The sequence below is a fragment of the Vigna unguiculata genome, chromosome 5 (assembly GCF_037176805.1).
Source record: "Vigna unguiculata cultivar grain cowpea cultivar isolate G323 ecotype 2 chromosome 5, ASM3717680v1, whole genome shotgun sequence".
Taxonomy (NCBI): Eukaryota; Viridiplantae; Streptophyta; class Magnoliopsida; order Fabales; family Fabaceae; genus Vigna; species Vigna unguiculata.
This window is the reverse complement of record NC_140796.1, coordinates 54,886,330-54,910,590: the sequence shown is the minus strand read 5'-3', so window position 1 is coordinate 54,910,590 and position 24,261 is coordinate 54,886,330. Positions and strand designations below refer to the sequence as shown.

Sequence of the window (24,261 nt, the reverse complement as noted above, 5' to 3'; positions counted from 1 at the left end):
GTAATAAAAATAATTATAGTTGTTATTAATGATAATAATATTTATAGTCGATAATAATAATGAACATAATAATAATCAATAACGATAATATAATTATAGATAATAATAATAATAATAATAATAATTATAGTTATAATTAGTAATAATTATAATGTAAAAATAAAATAATTATATTTTATAATAATAATAGTAATAACAACAAATAATAATAATAAGAATGGTGAATAATAAAAATAATATTAATAGTAATAATAATTATGGTGGTTAATAATATAATATTTTTGAAATATTAATTTTTTAAATTAGATAACAATTAGTCATATATAAAATATTAATCTCAGAACAATTAATAATTATGTTTTATTTAAATTGTTGTAATTAGTAACACTCTCATACTTTATGGTTATAATTTATATCTATTTTTACTATAGTTTTTTTTAATAGATTATTATTATTATTATTATTATTATATAATTTGACAATAACTTTTTCATTGAATTTAAAATTTATTGTATTTTATATTATTATTTATTTTCGATCTGCACATCCGATGTATACCAACTAATTCGAGCATGCATGGATGTAATTATTATTGACTATTTTTTATTTTTAATATCTTCATTAAGAAATAAATAATATAATTATTTTTATGTTTGACGAAAATATTTATTTATATTATTATATATATATATATATATATTATGATTATTTATATTTTGTAAGAGTTTATAGATAATATTTTAATTTTTCAATTCAAACCTAATTATTATTCGATCAAAGGATAATTTGGTCAATACATTTTATAATAGTCTGTCGTTGTTAAAATAACCCTTGTTTTCTGATATTCAAATCCCCTTAATTTTCATCTGATCTTCAAACCCTTAATTTTGATCTTTCAGTCAGCATTTCTACTTTATACAATCTCATTTCAAATAGTTTCCATTCAAATCTCTTTCTCTCTCTTTCTGTTAATTTTCAAGCACCGGAGCTTTGGCCCTCTCTGTTCCTGCTGTCTGATTTCTCTTCGTCTAATAATATTTTGCTTGTGCTTTATTTTCTTTTCAGTTGCGCTGTTATTTATATTGTTTCCTATTCTTTTCGTTTCTGTTCTTGTTTTCTTCTCGTAACCATGGATGCAGGATCTTTGAGTTCTTCTGGAGCCCTCAAAGATCGGATGACGCTATCCTCTTCGAGAACAGTTTATTCAAAGAAAGAGTTCCCAAAAAAATGTAAAGAAATTATGGCAAGATTTTTTTCCCTGATTATAATTTGTGTATATTTTGCATGATTGTCGGGGCAACATTTTAGATTAGTGTTTAAAATCTAAGTAATTAGAAGTTCTAATTTTGTAGAAATGTTCAGAAAACTTGAAATTAGTTTAATATTTTCAAAGATTTTGAATGGCTTTGAAAACTAAAGATGATAAATCTTCATGTCTTACTTTGAATTTGTTTATGGAAAGCCACCTGCACCAGCTGACTTAATTCCGGGAAAATGCACCATCTCTTCCTCTATTATTTCCCAACACTACAATTTGAACCCTTTGGGGGCATGCCGTTTTTAACACATGCACCTCCTCCTGCAATGTTCTTTCAGGTTGCCAAACCTCTCTCGCCAATACAATAGTCAACCAAATTGATTATTACTTCAATTGATTATTATTTCAAGTAAATTATTGTTTGTTCTTCGTTATTTACTGTAGTGTTTCCCAACAAATCTTTGCAGTTGAATTTTATCTTCAATGTTCTTTTGTTTATGCAGTGATGCTAATTCAGTTGCGCTGTTATTTATATTGTTTCCTATTCTTTTCGGTTTTTGTTCTTGTTTTCTTCTCGTAACCATGGATGCAGGATCTTTGAGTTCTTCTGGAGCCCTCAATATCGGATAATGCAGGATCTTTGAGTTCTTCTGGAGCCCTCAATATCGGATGACGCTATCCGAACAGTTTATTCAAAGAAAGAGTTCCAAAAAAAATGTAAAGAAATTATTGCAAGATTTTTTTCCCTGATTATAATTTGTGTATATTTTGCATGATTGTCGGGGCAACATTTTAGATTAGTGTTTCAAATCTAAGTAATTAGAAGTTCTAATTTTGTAGAAATGTTCAGAAAACTTGAAATTAGTTTAATATTTTCAAAGATTTTGAATGGGTTTGAAAACTAAAAATGATAAATCTTCATGTCTCACTTTGAATTTGTTTATGGAAAGCCACCTGCACCAGCCGACTTAATTCCGGGAAAATGCACCATCTCTTCCTTCATAGAATTCTATTATTTCCCAACACTACAATTTGAACCCTTTGGGGGCATGCCGTTTTTAACACATGCACCTCCTCCTGCAATGTTCTTTCAGGTTGCCAAACCTCTCTCGCCGATACAATAGTCAACCAAATTGATTATTACTTCAAGTAAATTATTGTCTGTTCTTCGTTATTTACTGTTGTGTTTCCCAACAAATCTTTGCTGTTGAATTTTATCTTCAATGCTGTTTTGTTTATGCAGTGATGCTAATTTAGTGAGGGATGAGTATTTAAGGTTCAACATGGATGAACAAAGATGGGTTCCAATTTCTCTGATTGCAAGCTTCCTCGTGTAAGTTAATTATTCTTGATCGAGTAATATTTTCAACCTATTCTGCATAAATTACAGTTTCATATCTTAAACTTATGTGTAGTGGTGATTTTTTATGATCTTGGTAATATGGTTCAATGTTTTAGACAGTAATAATCTATTTTTTATGGATTTTCTTGATGGATTTTTATTTACCTTTAAGGAGTTTTAGGCTTTCATGATGGAAATTTTTGTTACACTAAGAGCATTGTTGGCAGTATAATTCGAAGATAAAATATAAAGGAATAATGGAGATGGAAAAAATGAATTTACGTGATGTTTAGGAGAAAACAGTCTGTTTTTATCATGTCCAAATTTGCTAGCTTTTTGTTTGGTGAATTTGGCTTTGATACTATGCTGCTTTTTAATACCCTTGTATGTTATTATTGGTTATATTTTTTAAATGTGACAGAATGTGGAAATAAAAGTTTAAAACATAGTATTCATCACAATATTTTGACAGATAATAAAAATGTAAATTACAGCTTTGATTCTTTATCCTAATTATAAAATTCTTGTTAACTTCTTAATTTTAAATTGTATTTTATTCCTTATCTTTTAAATTTGAGACAATTTGATTTTAAAATAAATATAACTTTTAAATTTTAAGATGGGACATTTAACAGTAAAAATTGTTATATTATAATTTAAGTATTATTTGATTTAACCCGTACAAAGCAGTCAAATCATCATTTTATAAATTATATTTTTCTATTAATAAATAACCGTTATAACCGTTATAGCTTAATTATTTAATTATGGCATGTTATAGCTTAATTATTTAATTATTACAAGCTGCAACTAAGGTACACAATAAATTGCTCAACAAGCTTATGAATGCACCTGTCCAATTCTTTGATCAGACCCCTGGTGGCCTGGTGGGAGAATACTGAACAGGTTAGAATAAGATGTCTTCAGGGAATAATAGCAGATAATGATAATATGAATTTTATGTTTCACGATTTCTTCTGTTTTGTGTAGATTATCTTCAGATCTTTATACCATTGATGATTCACTTCCATTCATTCTGAACATTCTTCTAGCGAATTTCGTAGGCCTGTTGGGTATTACAATAATTTTGTGTTACGTACAGTTACAATGATTTTCTTAGTTTGTCATATGTATTATGGAACTACCAATATTTGTCTTAATGTTCCCCATGATCTATTTTTATCTTTCGATTTTCTGTAGGTCTTCTTCTTACTCTTGCTATTGCCATTTTGTTATATCTACAGTAGATTTCAGGTATTATTTTTTCTTATTGACACTTTCATATTTAACCACACTCCTTGTTTTTTAGACTGTAAGTTCCTAAAACTATTAGGATTATTTGTTATTAAATTGTACGAATTTGGAAACCCTCATAATTATGGAGTACAAAATAAAGCTTTTATAAAACTACAAATAAATTATTTCAGTGTTTCTTGGGTCTCAAACGTTTAAAACCATAATCACTTCTTTGACTTGGTATAATAGACAGCAATCAACTGATCTATGCAGTGGCTTCAGTTCTTCTACATGTCAACATCGAGAGAATTACTACGACTGGACAGTGTTTTACGCTCTCCAGTATACTCATCATTCACGGAAACATTTGATGGATCATCAACTATTAGGGCGTTTAAATCTGAATCCGCCGTGAACAAGATCCCCTTCTAGTCGGAGGAAAAAGCCGATGTTAGCAAGATGCTAGTGCTCATGCCAAGAGAGGCTGCAAATAGCCACTCTCCCAGATTCCATGCAAGTGCTAGAATCCGATCTGACTCCTCACGCTGGCAAGGATAGAAATGACATACATAAAGGGAGGTCCTAACTGAATGAATTGAGGTTGAGTAAAAGCCATTCGCTTGAGAACAATTCTGCGATTGGAACTCGATCTGGGATTGGGATCTTAGGGCACTGAGAACCTACTGTATAGTACATTCAAGAGTACTCCTAAAAAAAAGAAAGAAAAAAAAGGCACACCCTAAGTCATTTTATAGTAATGATAATAAATAGAACTTTGTATCATGTTGAAGAACTTTACTCAACAAGGGTACTTAAGATATATATTGCATATCAATAAGATTTGAGGACGAGAAGATAGCTATTTGTTTAAAATCTTTTACTTGTCACATCCATTCATAATATGAAAATGAGTTGATTTGATTGTAGTAGCAGGCATAGTGCATGTGAAAATTACATTTTTGTTTATAGAGCACGTTTCAATTCTGAATGAATCTGCTGTCACAGTTTTAGTTTTTTGTTTTAATATTCTTACTATATAGGGAAATGATGGAAACTTTTGGGATTTGATTTCAACTTCACAACTCCAGTAATGAATCATGGTGTGGTAAAACAATTAGACTCTGATAACCTGCTGCCACTACGGACTGATATGGGTCCTTCTTCCTGTCATGATGTGATTTTATCCTGCTGGCAAGATGAACTGAGTAACAATGGCTCTAACCATCTTTGTTTAGAGCACTCTGTAGTGCATCTGGATGGTCATATCTCCGCCTGGGTTTAATGAAGGTATTTTTCAATTTGAAATCGTGTTTTCCTCCCACATACTAAACCAAAGTTTGTGCGTAATTCTCTAGTCTTTATATGCAATATTTATACTATATGACTGTTATGGACTGCTGGAATCTAATTCGTCCAAGTTATACCTTTTTCAACACTTTCGAATTTTCAATTCCAACATGGGATTCTACTTTTTCTGTGGAGATGCAAGTTCTAGCCTTTTTATCCTGAAATGAAAGGAAATTTAATGTCTGTCCAATAGCTCAGTAAGTTTATGTGTACAGAAGATGCTTTTTGTTTTGAATTATGCATTGATTTCTGTAACAAGTTCAAGGTCTATCAATCAAAATAGTATAGTTTCCCAACTACTGTTGTGATAGATAACTGATTGTTTATGTACCTAGAAATTTCGGTTGTGCCACTAGAAAATATACTCATAGTATGACAGCCTGCATGACATAACATGTTTTACTTGTACCTTGACATCTTTATTAGAAAAATACGATCCTTATCAATTTCTAAATAAGTAGAGAATTTTTCATAGTTTGTATATGGCATTCCATGGTCCAAGGTATTGATACCTTGACATGTTTTAAAGTTACAGAATCTGAATTGTTTATCATGTCAATTTAAAAACAAGATCACTTAAGTAGGATTACAAGGATTATTACATAATTTTAATGACATCAACACCATGACAATTGACACATATACTTATTAGTTACAAGGGAACACAACAAGATGTTTTCATATGATAATGAGTCCTTATCATGTCCTTGTTTTGTATTTGGATGTCTTTTATGAAGTATATCTATGTCAATATTAAAATACCAATTCTTTGGCCATAAATAAACCAAAGTTTAATCTGACTTTGCTTTATTTTATCTGGTTTCAATTTATTTACGCATTTACTAAGTGTATGAGAAATTCTTCCAGGTGATTAATGGTTGTTTTGGTTTTGCGGGGCCATTGTTTCTAAATAAACTGATCCAGTTTCTTCAACAAGGTGTTACGACGAGCAATAAAGTTTTTACTTGTACCAATTGTTTTATTAATCTCTTATTTGATATGCTTCTTCGTTACTTTATTCCCTTTAGGCACCATACTTTTATTTCGCATTCCTTCATACACAACTTTATATGTCAATTTAAAACATTGCAAATATCTATCTGTCAAATATATTAACATAAACATGGTTATGGTGATGGTGATGCCATTCCTTTTTTTTTTCTTAAATAATTTCCTTCTATTTGCATATCAAACAATTGGAACAAAAAAACTTTAAAAAAATTTGGTTCCATCTTTGTTATTTCTTCCAGGTTCAGTGAATGTGGATGGGCATTTACTTGCATTATCCTTGGGGCTCACCTCTATAATTAAGTAAGTTTAACTCTTGTAGTTAATATAGTTCATTATATTATATTTCACTTATATGTTTTTCCTGCATAATAAGTTTAAGGTTCAGGTGATGATTGTCCAAACCTTAAAAGCTCTATTTAAGTCATCTTTCTTCTATTCTTGTGCGTTATTGTTAGAAAGTTATCTTGATTGTGGTCATCCCTAATATGTTTTGGCTTTTATACTTCTAAAATCAACTCAATATAATTTTTAGTATAATTATCATAAAATAAATAATAGAATAAAAATCGAATATACATCTAAACATGATTGCTTTTTTATAGGCCATTGAGTGAATTTTGATGAACTGCATTATATATATATATAACTTCAGAAAGGTTGCTAAGTAAAACAAAAGTTCCCTGTGTTGGGTTACAAATTTAGGTGTTCCGGACTTTTAATAACTATGTATGACAATAATAATAAAAACACTCATACATTTCAATAAATAAATAAATAAATAAATAGAAAAAAAAATTCAAAAGTTTGATTACCACCCGTCACGTATATCGAATTTTCACTCTGGTAGTCTTCTTTCTCAGTTTATTCGGTAAATTTTAATTTTTGTTTAAAAATTACATTATGTAAAAAATAAATAAATTTATTTTTAGGATTAAAAATAAATCCAGTTGTTCTACTCAAGTTTTTTATTTTTTTATTACCTTTTAGAAAATAATAGATTTATTCCTTCATTTCTAACTACACTATATTTGGTTAATTTATCAATCATTTTGTTCTACTCGTTTTCTATTTTTTTATTACCTTTTAGAAAATAATAGATTTATTCCTTCATTTTTAATTACACTATATTTGGTTAATTTATCAAATAATGTTAATTTATTGTTGTATTTATACAATATAATGGGATTTTTAAATATTACATCATAGGAAAAAAGTCTTCATAAATATAATAAATGTAACGATTTCACTACAAAATTTAAGTCATATATCATATAAACGATTTCAGCTTTTATATATATATATATATATATATATATATATATATATATATATTCTTAATTCTAGTATATTTTAATAGTTGTTTAATCAAAGCAGCCTAGTCCATTCTCACGAAAAGATTGGGCTTTCAAATTTGGGTTGCCCATCCCAAGGCCCAAAATAGAAGACGCTTTTGAGAATTTGATATTAGCATTTAGCCGTTGTGATTTCAAAACAGTACTCTATTCCTCTCTTCGCTCAATTGCTAAATCTCAGAAAGAAAAGAACGTTACTCTTTTGTGCTCCATTGCTCTCTTGGAAAACAGTACTCTATTCCTCTCTTCGCTCAATTGCTAAATCTCAGAAAGAAAAGAACGTTACTCTTTTGCGCTCCACTGCTCTCTGTTGCGCTCCACTGCTCTCTGTTGCGCTCCATTGCTCTCTTGCTTTATTGGTCAAGAAGTTGGATCTTGGAAATGGAGAACCATGAACGGTAATCTCACTTTCTCTCTACTAACCAATTGAATTAACCACTTCTTCTTTAACACAAAGCACCCGTTCTTGCAGATCAATCCATTCAAATCCAAATGCTCGCTGAAAATTCCACCGCTTTGTTCTTTGACTACGTTCCTTCTGAGTCAGGTTCCTTTTCTATTCTCTACTCTCTATTCAATTTTCCTTTTCGATTTGGATCGACCAAAAGAAAATAATGATCTTAATTTCAGCCAAAGATACATTGTTAATTTTGATTTGTGGAATTTCGACAGATGATGTATCGAAGCAAGTGAACGAGAAACAGACTCCGTGGATGAAAACACTATGTCACAGGGAATCCACCAAGTTTCTCCGGATAAGGGTCAAACACTTCCCATATTGAAGAAAATACTTGATCTCGACACTAAAATTCAGGTAAATCTTTAAAATCTACATTGAATTCTGTTTCTTTCTTTTCCTTAAATTTCTGGATTTACTGTTCGCTCGCATTCTGTTAATCTTTCGCAAACTTTATTTTACCGGGGTTTTATTGTTCATGCATTAGGATATGAAGAAGCATCATATAGCACTGTCTGGTGAAGTCCGTGCAGCTTCTCGGTATGCTTCCACTGTCGTCGAAGTGCAGGTGAGTTCTTATTTTATTGTGGGGTCGAGGTCCAGGGTCTCATCTTTCATCCTTGTTCTTTAAATTTCTTTCCACTTTTGTTAATGGGTCTCATCTTTCATCCTTGTTCTTTAAATTTCTTTCCACTTTTGTTAATTTCTGGGTCTTATTTTTGTGCAGATTCCTTGTTCTTTAACTTTCTTTCCACTTTTGTTAATTTCTGGGTCTTACTTTTGTGCAGATTCCTTGTTCTTTAAATTTCTTTCCACTTTTATTAATTTCTGGGGCTTCCTTTTGTACGGATGTTTATGATTATATCTTTGAATGCGTTTTTTGTGGTTTTGATACTGTTGCAAATTGTTCAAAGGAGTTTAATTATGACTTGAGAAAAAGCCGGGGATTGTGGGTTGAATTAGATGGGTAGCTTTTAATTTAATTTTATTTTTTTAGCCTAAAGATGTCGTTGTATTTACTTAAATTTAGGGGTTTCGGTTTCTTCTCTTCATGTGAGGTTGGATTCTAGTTATTTGACAATTAGTTGATTTGTTTGGAATTGAGCTCATTCTTTAAAGTTTGGTGGTGCGATCCATCTCTGTTTTGTGCTTTGTATTATGTGTTGTGTTATGTTTGATATGTTTTGTGTTATGTGTTTTGTGTGTTGTACGCATTGTTTTGTGTTTTGTGTGTTTTTATGGTTTTGCGTGTTTGTATTTTTGTGGTTGTGTTGTGTGTTTTGTTGCATGTTTTAATTTGTATGTGCTGTGTGTTTTTTGTTGTATGTGATGTGTGTTTTGTGTTTTGTGTGATTTTGTTGTGTTCTGTAATGTGTTTGTGCCTGTGTGTGTTTTGTGCGTTGTGAGTTTTGGGTTTTGTGTGTTTTATAGTGTGTGTGCGTGTGTGATTTGTGGTTTGTGTGTTTTGTGTTGTGTGTGTTTGTATTGTTTTGTATTGTTGTGTTATGTGTTTTTTGGTTGTGTTAACTGTTTTTGTGCTTGTGTTTTTTTATTTTGTTTTTGTGGTTATGTGGGGTGTTGTGTTTTGTGTTGTGTGTGTGTTTTTTATGTTTTTTATGTTGTGTGTTATGTGTTTGCTGTGTTGTGTGTGTGTGTGTGTGTTTTGTGTTGTGTATGCTTTGTGGTGTGTGTGTTTTGGGTTGTGTGTTTTTGTGGTGTGTTTGGTGTTTTTGTGTTTTGTGTTGTATATGTTTTGTTGTGATTTGGGATATTTGTGTTTTATGTTGTGTGTGTTTGTGTTGTGTTTTGTTTTGTACGTGTTTGTGTTAATTACTGTTGTTGTGTTCGGTGTTTTTGTTGTTGGGTTAATTGTTTTTGTGCTTGTGTGTTTTTTTATTTGTGTTTGTGATTGTGTGGGGTGTTGGTTATTTTTTATTTATATTGTCTTTTGTGTGGCGTGTTGTTTTTGTATTGTGTGTTATGTGTTTGGTGTGTTGTGTGTTTGTGTGAATTGTTATGTTTTTTGTATGTGATTTGTGTTGTGTGTGTGTTTTTTGTGTTGTGTATGTTTTGTGTTGTGTTTTGTGGTGTGTGTTTTGGGTTGTGTTTTAGTGGTGTGTGTTTTTGTGTGATTTGTGTTTTGTTTTTTGGGGTGTTGTGATTTGGGGGGTGTGTGTTTTATGTTGTGCGTGTTTTGTGTTGTTGTATTCAGTGTTTTTGTGGTTGTGTTAATTGTTTTTGTGCTTGTGTGTTTTTTTATTTGTTTTTGTGGTTGTGTGGGGTGTTGGTTATTTTTTATTTATATTGTCTATTGTGTGGGGTGTTGTGTGCGTTTTGTGTTTTTGTGTTGTGTTTTGTGTGTGTGTGTGTGTGTGTTTTGGGTTGTGTTATGTGGTGTGTGTTTGGTGTTTTTTGTGTTTTGTTGTGATTTGGGGTGTTTGTGTTGTTGTGTTCGGTGTTTTTGTAGTTGTGTTCGGTGTTTTTGTGGTTGTTCGGGATGTTGGATGCTTTTGATTTATATTGTCTTTTGTGTGAGGTGTTGTGTTTTGTGTTGTGCGTGTGTTTTTTGTGTTGTGTGTATGATTGTTGTTATGTGTATGTTTTCTGTTTTGTGTTGTATTTTGTGGTGTGTTGGTGTTTCTGTGGTTTGTGTTTTTGTGTGATTTGTGTTGTGTTTGGTGTTTTTTGTGTTTTGAGGTATTTTGATTTGGGGTGTGTGTGTTTTGTGTTGTGCGTGTTTGTGTTTTGTTGTTGTGTTCGGTGTTTTTGTGGTTGTGTTAATTGTTTGTGTTTTTGTGTTTTTTATTTGTTTTTGTGGTTGTGTTAGGTGTTGTTGTTTTGTGTTGTGTGTTTTTTGTGTTTGTGTTGTGTGGTATGTGTTTGGTGTGTTGTTTGTGTGTGTCTTTTTTTTTTTGTGTTGTGTATGTTTTATGGTAGGTGTGTGTTTAGTGTGTTTTTGTGGTGTGTGTTTTGTGTTTTGGGGTGTGTGTTTTATTGTGACTTGGGGTGTGTGTTTTGTGTTGTCCATGTTTGTGTTATGTTTTGTTTTGTGTGTGTTTGTGTTGTTGTGTTCGGTGTTTTTTTAGTTGTGTTAATTGTTTCTATGACTTGTGTGTTTTTTTATTTGTTTTTGTGGTTGTGTTGGGTGTTGATTGTTTTTGATTTATATTGTTTTGTGTGGTGTGTTGTGTTTTTTGTGTGTGTTGTGTATGTTTTGTGTTTTGTGTTGTGTTTTGTGGTGTGTGTGTGTGTGTGTTTTGTGGTGTGTGATCACTGTTTTTGTGTTTTGTCTTGTATGTGTTTTGTTGTGATTTGGGATGTTTGTGTGTTTTCGTGTTGTTGTGTTAAGTGTTTTTGTGGTTATGTTGATTGTTTTTGTTCATGTGACTTTTTTTATTTGTTTTTGTGGTTTTTGGGGTATTGGATGTTTTTTATTTATATTTTCTTTTGTGTGTGGTGTTGTGTGTGTGTTTTTTATGTTTTTGTGTTGTGTTAAGTGTTTGGTGTGTTGTGTGTGTGTGTGTGTTTTTGGTGTTGTGTATGTTTTGTGATTTGGGATGTGTGTGTTTTGTGTTATTGTGTGTGGTGTTTTAGTGGATTTGTTGACTGATTTTGTGCTTTTGTGTTTTCTTATTTGTTTTTGTGGTTGTGGGAGGGGGTGTTGGATATTGTATGTGATTTGTGTTGTGTGTGTGCTTGTGTTGTCTGTTTGTTTTTTGTGTTGTGTATGTTTTGTGTTATGTTTTGTGGTGTGTATGTGTGTGTTTTGGGTTGTGTTTTAGTGGTGTGTGTGCTTTTTTGTGTTGTGTTTTGTGCGTGGTTGTGTTGTTTTGTTTTGTTGTGTTCGATGTTTTTGTGGTTATATTAATTGTTTTTGTGCTTATGTGTTTTTTTTGTATTGTGTAAGTTGTGTGTTTTGTGTGTGTTTTTTTGTGATGTGTTTTATGGTGTGTGTGTGTGTTTGTGTGTTTTGTATTTGGTGTTTTTGTGTTGTGTTTTGGGGTGTGTGTGTTGTGTTTTGTTTTGTGTGTGTTTGGTGTTTTTGTGATTGTGTTAATTGTTTTTATGACTTGTGTATTTTTTATTTGTTTTTGTGGTTGTGTGGGGTGTTGATTGATTTTGATTTATATTATTTTTTGTGTGTTGTTGTGTGTTGTGTTATGTGTGTGTTGTTTGGTGTGTTGTGTATGTTCTGTGTGTTTTGGGTTGTGTTTTTGTGGTGTGTGTTTTTGTGCGTTTTGTGGTGTGTGTTCAGTGTTTTGTGTTTTGTTGTGATTTGGGGTGTTTGTGTTGTTTCGTGTTGTTGTGTTCATTGTTTTTGTGTATGTGAGTTTTTTTATTTGTTTTAGTGGTTTTGTGGGGTGTTCAATGTTTTTGATTTATATTGTCTTTTGTGTGGGGTGTTGTGTTTTTTATGTTTTTGTGTTGTGTTATGTGTTTGGTGTGTCGTGTGTGTGTTTTTTTATTTGTTTTAGTGGTTTTGTGGGATGTTGAGTGTTTTTTATTTATGTGGGGTGTTGTGTTTTGTGTTGTGTATTTTTTATGTTTTTGTGTTGTGTGTTTTTTATGTTTTTGTGTTGTGTGTTTTTTATTTGTTTTAGTGGTTTTGTGGGATGTTGAATGTTTTTTATTTATGTGGTGTGTGTTTGTGTTATGTGGTGTGTTTGATGTTTTTTGTGTTTTTGTGTTGTGATTTGGACGTGTGTTTTTTGTTGTGTTTTGTGTTGTTGTGTTCGGTGTTTTTCTGGGTTTGTTGACTGATTTTGTGCTTTTGTATTTTTTTTTTTTGAAGTTGTGTGGGGGTGTTAAATATTGTCTTTTGTGTGGGGTGTTGTGTCTTTTGTATGTGATTTGTGTTGTGTGTGTGTGTGTGTTTGTGTTGTGTTATGTGTGTATGTGTTTTGGGTTTGGTGTGTGTTCTGTTTTGGGGTGTTGTGATTTGGGGTGTGTGTGTTTAGTTGTGTTTTGTGTTGTGCGTGTTTGTGTTGTGTTTTGTTTTGTGCATGTTTGTGTTGTTGTGTTAGGTGTTTTTGTGGTTGTGTTAATTGTTTTAGTGCTTGTGTGTTTTTATTTGTTTTTGTGGTTGTGGGGTGTTGGTTGTTTTTTATTTATATTGTCTTTTGTGTGGGGTGTTGTGTTTTGTGTTGTGTATTTTTTTTTGTGTTTATGTTGTGTGTTATGTGTGTGTGTTTTTTTCGTGTTGTGTATGTTTTGTGTTGTGTGTTTTGCTGTGATTTGAAGTGTGTGTTTTGTTGTATTTTGTGTTGTGCGTGTTTGTATTGTTTTGTTCAGTGTTTTTGTGGTTGTATTGATTGTTTTTGTGCATGTGTGTTTTTTTATTTGTTTTTGTGGTTGTGTGGGGTGTTGAATGTTTTTTATTTATATTGTATTTTTTGTGGGGTGTTGTGTTTTATGTAGTGTGTGTGTTTTTTATGTTTGGTGTGTTTTGTGTGTGTTTTTTGTGGTGTGTGTTTTGGGTTGTGTGTTTTTGTGGTGTGTTTGGTGTTTTTTGTGTTTTGTGTTGTATGTGTTTTGTTGTGATTTGGGGGGTGTGTGTTTTGTTGTGTTTTGTGTTGTGCGTGTTTGTAATATTTTGTGTTGTGTTTGATGTTTTTGTGGTTGTGTTAAGTGTTTTTGTGCTCGTGTGTTTTTTAGTTATTTTTGTGGTTGTCCGGTGTTGGGTGTTTTGGATTTATATTATCTTTTGTGTAGGGCATTGTGTTTTGTGTTGTGTGTTTTTTATATTTTTGTGTTGTGTGTTATGTGTTTGGTATGTTTTTGTGGTTGTGTGAGGATGTTGAATGTTTTTTATTTATATTGTCTTTTGTGTGGGGTGTTGTGTTTTTTGTATATGATTTGTGTTGTGTGTGTATGTGTTTTGTGGTGTGTGTGTGTCTGTGTGTTTTGGGTTATGTGTTTTTGTGGTGTGTGTTTTATATTGAATCGCAGTTTTATACAATAGTTTAATTCAGTTATCAGATTTTGCAATTTTAGCCTTTTCTAAGTTTATTTTACGTTTTAGGTACTTAGATTTTTTGTTGTAACCGGTGTTGGTAGTTTGAACTGTGTTTTAGTCATATTTTGTCGTTAGAAACTTTTTACGATAGTTAGATTGCAATTTCGTAGACCTTGTCAAGCCGAGGTATCTGTTTATGTCCTCCTACGAACAGGTTAGTCTTTATATCTATGCATAATTCGCTCCTTTTTAACATTGTTTGATAAATTGTTTGTCAGTTCTAGTGATTTTTTTCAATGCTTTCTCTCAAATTGTTGTCAATAAATATGCCTTGGTTTTAATATTTTCGTTTTTTTCTTATAGAGGGTGCAACCCTTTGATAAAAGATATCAGTCCCTTCTGTTGCAGCTGAACCGTATGAAATAATTGCATTCAAGGTATTTTCTTACTTTGTTTGTGTGTTTTAACGTTAAATTAAACTACGTATACTTGTACATATTGCCCGTAGATATTCAAACACAGGCCGATTCAAGAGAATCCAAGTCATTTCACTTTAATTGTTTGCCCTTGTAACTAACAGCAGCAGAACTAGGTTGGTAATTTCCTGTCTTCTTTTTTGCTTTCGTTTATTTTGTTACTTAGTGATATTCTTAGTTATTTGTTGTTTTTAGATATTGACTCTTGTCTTAGCTTTGTTTTATAGTCTTAAACTTGTTTAGATATGTTTCCAAGTGCTGTACAGATCTTGCATGGTTACTTCTCTACTTCTTAGTTCTTGATTGTGAATGACTTTTTGAGTTTCTAATTTGAGTTGATAGTTTCTAGTCAGTTTTACAACTTCTTTCAATAGAATTGAATAGCTTTTACATGAAAAGTCAGTTTTGAACCAGTTTTGACAAGATTTTACCTACTGTGAGATTTGAGCTTTACTTTCTTTCATTGTGTGATGCATTCATGTTATTTACATTTTCAGAACTTGTATTGTTTCTCTTCGAACTCTGACAGTTAGAGTCCTATTGATCTTGAGTGCATTTCTAATTTGATTGGTGTGATTAGAAGCTTTCCAAGTTTATGATAATGTGAATTTGCATAATGTGCTGAGAGTTAAACACCTAGACTGAAACACTTGAGTGAAAGAGATGTAAACACTGCCTTGGTGAGGTCAATTCTGGTTTAGATGCTGATTTGGATCGTTTGCTATTTGGTTTTATTGATTTGAGTTGTTTTTCTCTGGGTGGAATGCTTGAAACTTAGATTAGTTATTCTTTTGTCATTTACAGCTTTGAACTAGGAAGGTAGATTGGTTTTTCTATGCAGAACTGTGAGTAGATATTTTAGTCCAGTTTTAGTTAGTTGGTATATTTTTTTTTGTTTTTTAATGCCTAATTTCTTGCTTTTAGGACAAATTTGGTTTATAGAGTAAGCTTTTAATCCAGTTTTGTGTAGAGTTTAACATATTTGATTGCTTATTATTCAATCGTATTTGTATGTAGATAAATATTATTTTCTTCACACAGCGTGGCAACAGTGTATGAAATTGTTCCAGGTGATTAATGATTGTATTGGTTTTGTTCTCTAACTCTTGATGACTAGTTGTACTTAAGATGATATGTTTGGTTTGTAATCTTTGACCTGATGTTTCATTGCCTTTTAAGCTGCTTTGAAGCACTCTGGGACCCCTCCAACTAATCCTTCTGTTGATTATCCGTCTGGTGATTCAGATCATGTTTCTAAGAGAACAAGACCAATGGGAATATCATATGAGGTAAGCTGGTTTGATTTATTGAAACATTGTTATAATCTTAGAACTCATTATTAGTTACATGTATTAACTATTCATGCTGGAAATTGACTAAATTTTGTTTTCTTGATTCAATCTGTTTGTTGGCACGAATGTGGGGGACATTGCTTTGTGGGAACTGGGCTCCAATGAGCGGTTGTTGATAAGGAACTTGAAAGTGTGGGATCTTATTGCTTGTTCAATGCTCTTTCAGGTTGTCCTATCTCACCTTATTTATTGATTACTGAACCCTCAGAATTGTTGAGTTTGCAATTATTGAAAGAAAAACTAATCATAATTAATCCTCTATTGTTGTGCTTGGGTGTTGTGGTGTGTTTTTGTTTTGTATGTTATGTGTTGTGTGTTGTGTTTTTCTTGTGTCTTGTGTGTTGTGCGCTTTATACTTTTCTTGTGAGTTGTGTTTGCTGTACTTTTCTTGTGTGTTGTTTTGTTGTGTTGTATCTTTTGTGTTTTGTGATTTGGATTTTTTGCTTTGTGCTTTTGTTGTGGTTTGTTTTGTGGTGTGTTTTATATTGAATCGCAGTTTTATACAATAGTTTAATTCAGTTATCAGATTTTGCAATTTTAGCCTTTTCTAAGTTTATTTTACGTTTTAGGTACTTAGATTTTTTGTTGTAACCGGTGTTGGTAGTTTGAACTGTGTTTTAGTCATATTTTGTCGTTAGAAACTTTTTACGATAGTTAGATTGCAATTTCGTAGACCTTGCCAAGCCGAGGTATCTGTTTATGTCCTCCTACGAACAGGTTAGTCTTTATATCTATGCATAATTCGCTCCTTTTTAACATTGTTTGATAAATTGTTTGTCAGTTCTAGTGATTTTTTTCAATGCTTTCTCTCAAATTGTTGTCAATAAATATGCCTTTGTTTTAATATTTTCGTTTTTTTTCTTATAGAGGGTGCAACCCTTTGATAAAAGATATCAGTCCCTTCTGTTGCAGCTGAACCGTATGAAATAATTGCATTCAAGGTATTTTCTTACTTTGTTTGTGTGTTTTAACGTTAAATTAAACTACGTATACTTGTGCATATTGCCCGTAGATATTCAAACACAGGCCGATTCAAGAGAATCCAAGTCATTTCACTTTAATTGTTTGCCCTTGTAACTAACAGCAGCAGAACTAGGTTGGTAATTTCCTGTCTTCTTTTTTGCTTTCGTTTATTTTGTTACTTAGTGATATTCTTAGTTATTTGTTGTTTTTAGATATTGACTCTTGTCTTAGCTTTGTTTTATAGTCTTAAACTTGTTTAGATATGTTTCCAAGTGCTGTACAGATCTTGCATGGTTACTTCTCTACTTCTTAGTTCTTGATTGTGAATGACTTTTTGAGTTTCTAATTTGAGTTGATAGTTTCTAGTCAGTTTTACAACTTCTTTCAATAGAATTGAATAGCTTTTACATGAAAAGTCAGTTTTGAACCAGTTTTGACAAGATTTTACCTACTGTGAGATTTGAGCTTTACTTTCTTTCATTGTGTGATGCATTCATGTTATTTACATTTTCAGAACTTGTATTGTTTCTCTTCGAACTCTGACAGTTAGAGTCCTATTGATCTTGAGTGCATTTCTAATTTGATTGGTGTGATTAGAAGCTTTCCAAGTTTATGATAATGTGAATTTGCATAATGTGCTGAGAGTTAAACACCTAGACTGAAACACTTGAGTGAAAGAGATGTAAACACTGCCTTGGTGAGGTCAATTCTGGTTTAGATGCTGATTTGGATCGTTTGCTATTTGGTTTTATTGATTTGAGTTGTTTTTCTCTGGGTGGAATGCTTGAAACTTAGATTAGTTATTCTTTTGTCATTTACAGCTTTGAACTAGGAAGGTAGATTGGTTTTTCTATGCAGAACTGTGAGTAGATATTTTAGTCCAGTTTTAGTTAGTTGGTATATTTTTTTTTGTTTTTTAATGCCTAATTTCTTGCTTTTAGGACAAATTTGGTTTATAGAGTAAACTTTTAATCCAGTTTTGTGTAGAGTTTAACATATTTGATTGCTTATTATTCAATCGTATTTGTATGTAGATAAATATTATTTTCTTCACACAGCGTGGCAACAGTGTATGAAATTGTTCCAGGTGATTAATGATTGTATTGGTTTTGTTCTCTAACTCTTGATGACTAGTTGTACTTAAGATGATATGTTTGGTTTGTAATCTTTGACCTGATGTTTCATTGCCTTTTAAGCTGCTTTGAAGCACTCTGGGACCCCTCCAACTAATCCTTCTGTTGATTATCCGTCTGGTGATTCAGATCATGTTTCTAAGAGAACAAGACCAATGGGAATATCATATGAGGTAAGCTGGTTTGATTTATTGAAACATTGTTATAATCTTAGAACTCATTATTAGTTACATGTATTAACTATTCATGCTGGAAATTGACTAAATTTTGTTTTCTTGATTCAATCTGTTTGTTGGCACGAATGTGGGGGACATTGCTTTGTGGGAACTGGGCTCCAATGAGCGGTTGTTGATAAGGAACTTGAAAGTGTGGGATCTTATTGCTTGTTCAATGCTCTTTCAGGTTGTCCTATCTCACCTTATTTATTGATTACTGAACCCTCAGAATTGTTGAGTTTGCAATTATTGAAAGAAAAACTAATCATAATTAATCCTCTATTGTTGTGCTTGGGTGTTGTGGTGTGTTTTTGTTTTGTATGTTATGTGTTGTGTGTTGTGTTTTTCTTGTGTCTTGTGTGTTGTGCGCTTTATACTTTTCTTGTGAGTTGTGTTTGCTGTACTTTTCTTGTGTGTTGTTTTGTTGTGTTGTATCTTTTGTGTTTTGTGATTTGGATTTTTTGCTTTGTGCTTTTGTTGTGGTTTGCAGGTTTTCACTTGTCTTGCATTTTTCAACCCCTTATTTCACCACTAAATTCATTCCCTTGGGTAATTAATGGATTGATTGATGTGAGTCTCCTATATTCCATAGTTTTTATGAACATATTTGATTTGTACATGCATTGGGATGAATAGTTTCTATTAATGTCACTGCAGGCCATCATATCTTCTGGACGGTTGAGTAGGTTTCTCGCTTGTCCTGAACATAAATTTAAAGATGGAGACACAAATTCCTGTCCATCATCATTCCTAAGTGAACAGCCTGATTGTGTTCAAGGTTTGGGTGTATTTATCCAAGATGCATGTTGTACTTTGTCAAGTAGTGAGGAACAGGCATTAAATATGGTGTTGAATCATGTGACTCTAAGTGTGTCCCAGGGTTCCTTTGTTGCAGTTATTGGAGAGGTCAGATCCTTGTTTGAATTTAATCAAGATGTCTTTAGCAAATAATGTAAAATAATCTTATATGGTAGAGTAATTTCATTGGATATGCTCACCTATCAAACTTGTGAAAAATGGATACTAGAGATCATTAGTTCCATTCACTCAGTCCTCTATATCTGTTAACATCACCAGCATTACTATATTCACAATTCAAATTGATAAATGAACCTACTAATATCTGAAACACAACTTAATTATATCTATAATCAGTTCTCCTACTGTGTCAACTACTATATACAGTGGAGAAGAAGCTCGAGGAAATGGAGATAGAATACATGCGTGCAACGGTGGAAGAAGGTGGTGTTAAGTGGATCAGTTGTTTTTTCATGACCCAGATGGGTTCATGATTGAGATATGCAACTGTGATGTTCTTCCCGTGATTCCCTTAGCAAGTGACATGGTTAGGTCATGCTCTCGAATGAACCTTCAGATGCTTCAGCAGAGACAGATACACCAAATCGTGAAACAGGACTCAACTTTTCCTTCGGGTCACACCAAAATTCAAAATACTATTGTTTAAGTCACACATGCATGTATAAATATCAACTCCTCTTCTTTTTCTTCTTTCTTCTTCATGCTGTTACACTGCTTTTTTCTTGTTCTGTCAATTTTGTTTTCTCTATATTGCTACAGTTTTTTTTACTATGTATACTTATTATTGTATCATTGGTCTTTTCAAATGTGAAAAATGCTTAGTTTCTATAAGCGTTCTGTTCTTGGATATGTATCTCTTTGTTAATGTAAGTGGCAAATTATTAAGGGTGATTAAAGGGAAGGATTCCACCAAAATAAAATTTGAATTTCTGTACTCATTTTATTTTAGTTTTTTTAATTGAAGGTAAATAAATTTGCTTAATTTAAAAATAATATTAACAGTTTTTTCAAAGCCTATAAGTATAACAGCAAACGAGAGAATCATGTGTGCATGTGGTTAACCAATTAAGCACGTAAAGAAATCAGGTCATCAAAATTTTCAAAAGATTTATAGGTTTGACCCGATTCAAAAGTTATCAGCCGAAGTAGGCATGATTTATATATTACTTTTGTTAAAATATTTTTTTATCTCAATTTTCGTCAAATTGTTAAATTATTCATAATTTTTTGTTAATTTTGTTAAATTAAGTCTTTTTTTCTGACACTATTTCAATGATTAACTGTCATGAATAATGATTTTTCATACGGCCATTAATAATTTAAACGATATTAGAAAAATATGACATAATTGAACAAAATTGATAAAAATTAAAATATATTTAAGCATAAAAAAATAGGATTAATTTGACAAAACTTGACAAAAATTGGGATAAAAAAAATTAATCTTACTTTTTTACACCCTCATTAGCTTTATTTATGAATTGAATGTTGAATTATTTTATAATGGTCATTTTAAAGTTATATTAAAATTAGGTCAATTTTTTATATTAAATTAGCTATTTCAATTTCATAAAAAAGTTAATTTCGTTTCAAAATTTATGTGACTTTGAAACTTAATTAACTTTTTTTACAAATGAAAAAAGTTTCTCTTAACTATTTTAATATTTAATGTACATTCTACAAATTACTCTGATAATTAATTTCAAAATATCTTTATATATACGCATTTGATTTTTTTTAATTGTATATTTTACTCACTATATCATATTTTATGCAGTAAATACATCTATATCAAATTAATTATTCAATAATTTAAGAAAAAAATATCATTAATTCAAATAATTATATATGATAAACAAAATATTTATTACAAATCTTAAATAAAAAATCACTTTTTAAACATTTCAAATCAATAACTAATAAAGGTAAAATTAGTGAACTGACAAACTCACCAATTTAGATATTTATATTTATTGTAGTTCATATAAATATAGATATATTTTTATTTTATTTTTTATTTCGTTTCACGTAATTTATATTATATTATACCTTGTCCACAAAATTATGTCTTAACGTGTCATTTCATTTATTTTTATGGAAGTTCTATACGTGTGTTCGTGTTGTGCGTGAGAAAAGAAATAGCATCTTCTAACACTCACTCTCTTTAATTGGTTTATTTTTTAAATAAAATAATTTTTTTAATTATATTGGAGTAGGAAAATAAATTATAAATTTTGATTAAACAATCCAAATATTATTAATAAGTTTGGAAAAAATAATATAAAAACATAAAAAAGATATAGAAAATAGGAATTGATTGAGAAACCAAAATGAGAGAATATAAAAAATTGAAATTGAGAGTTACTGATTAAAGACATGTCGAATCAGCGCCAGCGACAAAAGCTGAATTGATTATGCCAATTTTGTTTCGTCACCCTTTTTATGTCAAAAATTATAAAATGCTTCAATTATTTATTCCATTAATGCTGAATTTATTGTTACCAGCATAATCAAACTTTAATATAAATTTAAACTTTAGTTCATATTATTTGAATTATATATTTTCCTTTATGATTTTTTTTATGTTTTGGCTTTTATACTTCTAAAATCAACTCAATATAATTTTTAGTATAATTATCATAAAATAAATAATAGAATAAAAATGGAATATACATGCTTTTGTATAGGCCATAGAGTAAATTTAGATGAACTACAATAAATATATATATATATATATATATATATATATTTATATAATTTCAGAAAGGTTGCTAAATAAAACAAAACTCCCTGTATTGGGTTACAAAGTTAGGTTAGAAAATAGTAATGGTTACGTACTTTTAATAACTATGTATGACAATAATAATAAAAACTGTCATACATTTCAAAAAATAAATAAATAGAAAAAAAAAATTCAAAAGTTTGATTACCATCCGTCATATACCGAATTTTCACTCTTGCAACTTTCTTTCTCAGTTTTTTCGGTAAATTTTAATTTTTGTTGGAGTCCAAAATTACATTGACGTAAAAAATAAATAAATTTACTTTTAAGATTAAACATAAATCCATTCGTTCTACTCAAGTTTTTTATTTTTGTATTACCTTTTAAAAAATAATAGATTTATTCCTTCATTTCTAACTACACTATATTTGGTTAATTTATCAAATAATGTTAATTTATTGTTGTATTTATACAATATGATAGGACTTTTAAATATTACATAATAGGGAAAAAGTCTTCATAAATATAATAAATATAACGATTTCATTACAAAAATTGAAGTTATATATATATAAGATTATAATTATAGCATTATATACGTAATATATGATTTTGTATATACTATAAGGTTTATGTATATTATATTATATTGTACGTAATATATGTTTTTGTACTTATTATAAAATTTTGTACATAATATTTGTACGTATTATACAATTTTGTACGTAATATATAGCTTTTGCAGGAAACATGTTGTTGAACAATTTGTACGTAATATGTTTTTGAACAATGAAGAATATAAAAGGTCTGTTGGTTGTTTCTCGTTCCGGCATCTTGCCGTTCCAGGCTGACCGCCTATTTTGATTTACTGCCATTCATGGCTCCCTGCTGATTTTGATTTCTTGCCTATTTTAATTTCCTCGGTCATCGCTCCATGCTCCTCGTTCGTCACCGCTCTTGGCTCTCAGCTGCTTCGCTTCCTTGTTTCTCTTTGATTATTGTTCCATGATCATGTCATCTCTTTCGATTGTTAATTTGTTGTTCCTTTCTCCATAAATGTGAATTTTAACAAAAACATCATTATAACTTTTATATAAAAATTAAATTTGTTCTCAATTTTGAGAGGAATCACTAGTGTATATTTGACATTTTACTTCGTCTTATAACCGCACTCCTTCGTATACGTCAGGAGTCCATTGATGAGAAGGGGCTGGGGAAAGCTTGAACCCAATTCCTACAGTGATGAATAAAAGTGCAATGAAAATTCCTGGGGAGTTATACATTTGTGTATTGATAAGACCATTCACTATTTCTTGAAGCTCGATCTCTCCCCCGGATGAACCATATAGCCAAGAGAAACCATGAACCAGAATAGAAAAGCTTGCTCCACCCATGAGTAAATATTTCGTATAAAGAGGCGGTGGCATGTAACATGCTCTTAGGTTGAACAAAAATAAAATTGAATATAAAACATCGTCTCGTAACATGCTTTTAGGTTGACACATGGAGATTCTTTTCAAAAATAAATAAAAAATTAAAAAAAATTACGAAGTGACACGTGAAAGTGTCAGTGTTACTGTTTATTGCCATTAATAATGTTAAAAAAAATATCAAATTGTACAAAATGGATGAAAATTGCAATTTATTTAAAAAAAATAAAATTAGGATTGATTTGACACATTTAAAAAAATGTATTTTAAGCTTGATGACATACACTTTTATTACATATTTATAACATGGTTTTTAAAATGGGTGAGAATTTGGGTATAGGATAATCGAATTCTAAGTTTTGTTTTTGTTATTTCCTATTAAAATAACAAAATTCATTGTTCGAAGAACTGTATTCTGAATTAAATCTTTAAATCTTTTGTTGTTTTATGATGTTTTAAAAAATAGAGGAAGAAAAAGATAAAAGGAAATAAATGGATGGGAAGAATTATTATAGTAATGTTTTTGAGTGTTGTAATTTAAAAAAAGAATTGAGAAATATATCTTTATTTACTTCAAATAAATTAAAAAATAGTAATTTTGGTGTAGATATTAAAAAAAGTAGAAATAAATAATAACTTTATTTAGCAATAGTTATTTAGTAAAATAAGAAAAAATAATAAGATTATTTAGCCAAATTAATTCAAAGGAATTGAGTTGAGGAAGATAAACTAATACTAGTAAATAAAATAATCTTAACTTATAACTAAATAAGATTTTCTTAATCATTAACTTTAATTTAAATCAGCAGTAACTACAAACCATCATTAAATTTTAACTACATGTTTTAAAATAGGAAATTCTAATATATTTAAAAAAAAAAGAAATTAGTAAATAAAATAATCTTAACTTATAACTAAATAATATTTTCTGAATCATTAACTTTAATTTAAATCAGCAGTTGAGAAAAGTTTTCATCACGTCTTAACTATAATCATGTTTTAAGAAGGAAAATTGTAATCTAATCTGTTTAAAAAAATAAAAAATCTTATCTTACCATATTTTTTTTATCCACAATAAATCTTCTCTAAGAAATTAAAAAGGTTTTTTTTATTGTTAATTTAGTTCTGATTAAAGATTAGTAAAATAAAGAAGAAGAATAAGATTATTTAGGCAAATTAATTTGAAAAAAAT

General features: G+C 30.4%; 2 protein-coding genes across 3 annotated transcripts in view; both read left to right on the top strand.

Moving 5' to 3' along the window:
- The first annotated feature begins 832 nt into the window (after positions 1 to 832).
- On the top strand, positions 833 to 19,764 carry LOC114183676 (ABC transporter C family member 13-like). Of its 2 annotated transcripts, XM_085673850.1 has the most exons (12): positions 837 to 1,975; positions 2,353 to 2,407; positions 2,502 to 2,591; positions 3,801 to 3,854; positions 4,877 to 5,123; positions 6,434 to 6,494; positions 7,569 to 7,944; positions 8,019 to 8,093; positions 8,219 to 8,360; positions 8,491 to 8,571; positions 18,756 to 19,004; positions 19,284 to 19,764. In XM_085673850.1, the coding sequence occupies exons 9-12, from the start codon at positions 8,271 to 8,273 to the stop codon at positions 19,311 to 19,313; spliced, it is 450 nt and encodes a 149-aa protein (XP_085529976.1). In that variant the 5' UTR covers positions 837 to 1,975; positions 2,353 to 2,407; positions 2,502 to 2,591; positions 3,801 to 3,854; positions 4,877 to 5,123; positions 6,434 to 6,494; positions 7,569 to 7,944; positions 8,019 to 8,093; positions 8,219 to 8,270; the 3' UTR covers positions 19,314 to 19,764. The 2 variants fall into 2 exon arrangements, with proteins under 2 accessions (XP_085529975.1, XP_085529976.1); XM_085673849.1 differs by having other exon boundaries at positions 833 to 1,975; positions 18,756 to 19,764.
- LOC114183665 (ABC transporter C family member 13-like) overlaps positions 14,323 to 24,261 on the top strand; it is a 41,649-nt gene continuing 31,710 nt past the window's right edge. Inside the window, exons 1-5 of the mRNA XM_085673831.1 lie at positions 14,323 to 14,374; positions 14,468 to 14,551; positions 15,453 to 15,505; positions 15,615 to 15,953; positions 16,655 to 16,728. The gene's annotated coding sequence lies outside the window, so the exon portion shown is untranslated. The remainder of the gene's footprint in view (positions 14,375 to 14,467; positions 14,552 to 15,452; positions 15,506 to 15,614; positions 15,954 to 16,654; positions 16,729 to 24,261) is intronic.

Bases quoted from the DNA above. Each gene is read 5' to 3' on its own strand.
- LOC114183676 (XM_085673849.1), top strand. From the start codon at position 8,271: ATGTCACAGGGAATCCACCAAGTTTCTCCGGATAAGGGTCAAACACTT. The intron at 8,361-8,490 runs GTAAATCTTTAA...TTCATGCATTAG, and splicing joins ATCTCGACACTAAAATTCAG to GATATGAAGAAGCATCATAT. The intron at 8,572-18,755 runs GTGAGTTCTTAT...ATGTCACTGCAG, and splicing joins CCACTGTCGTCGAAGTGCAG to GCCATCATATCTTCTGGACG.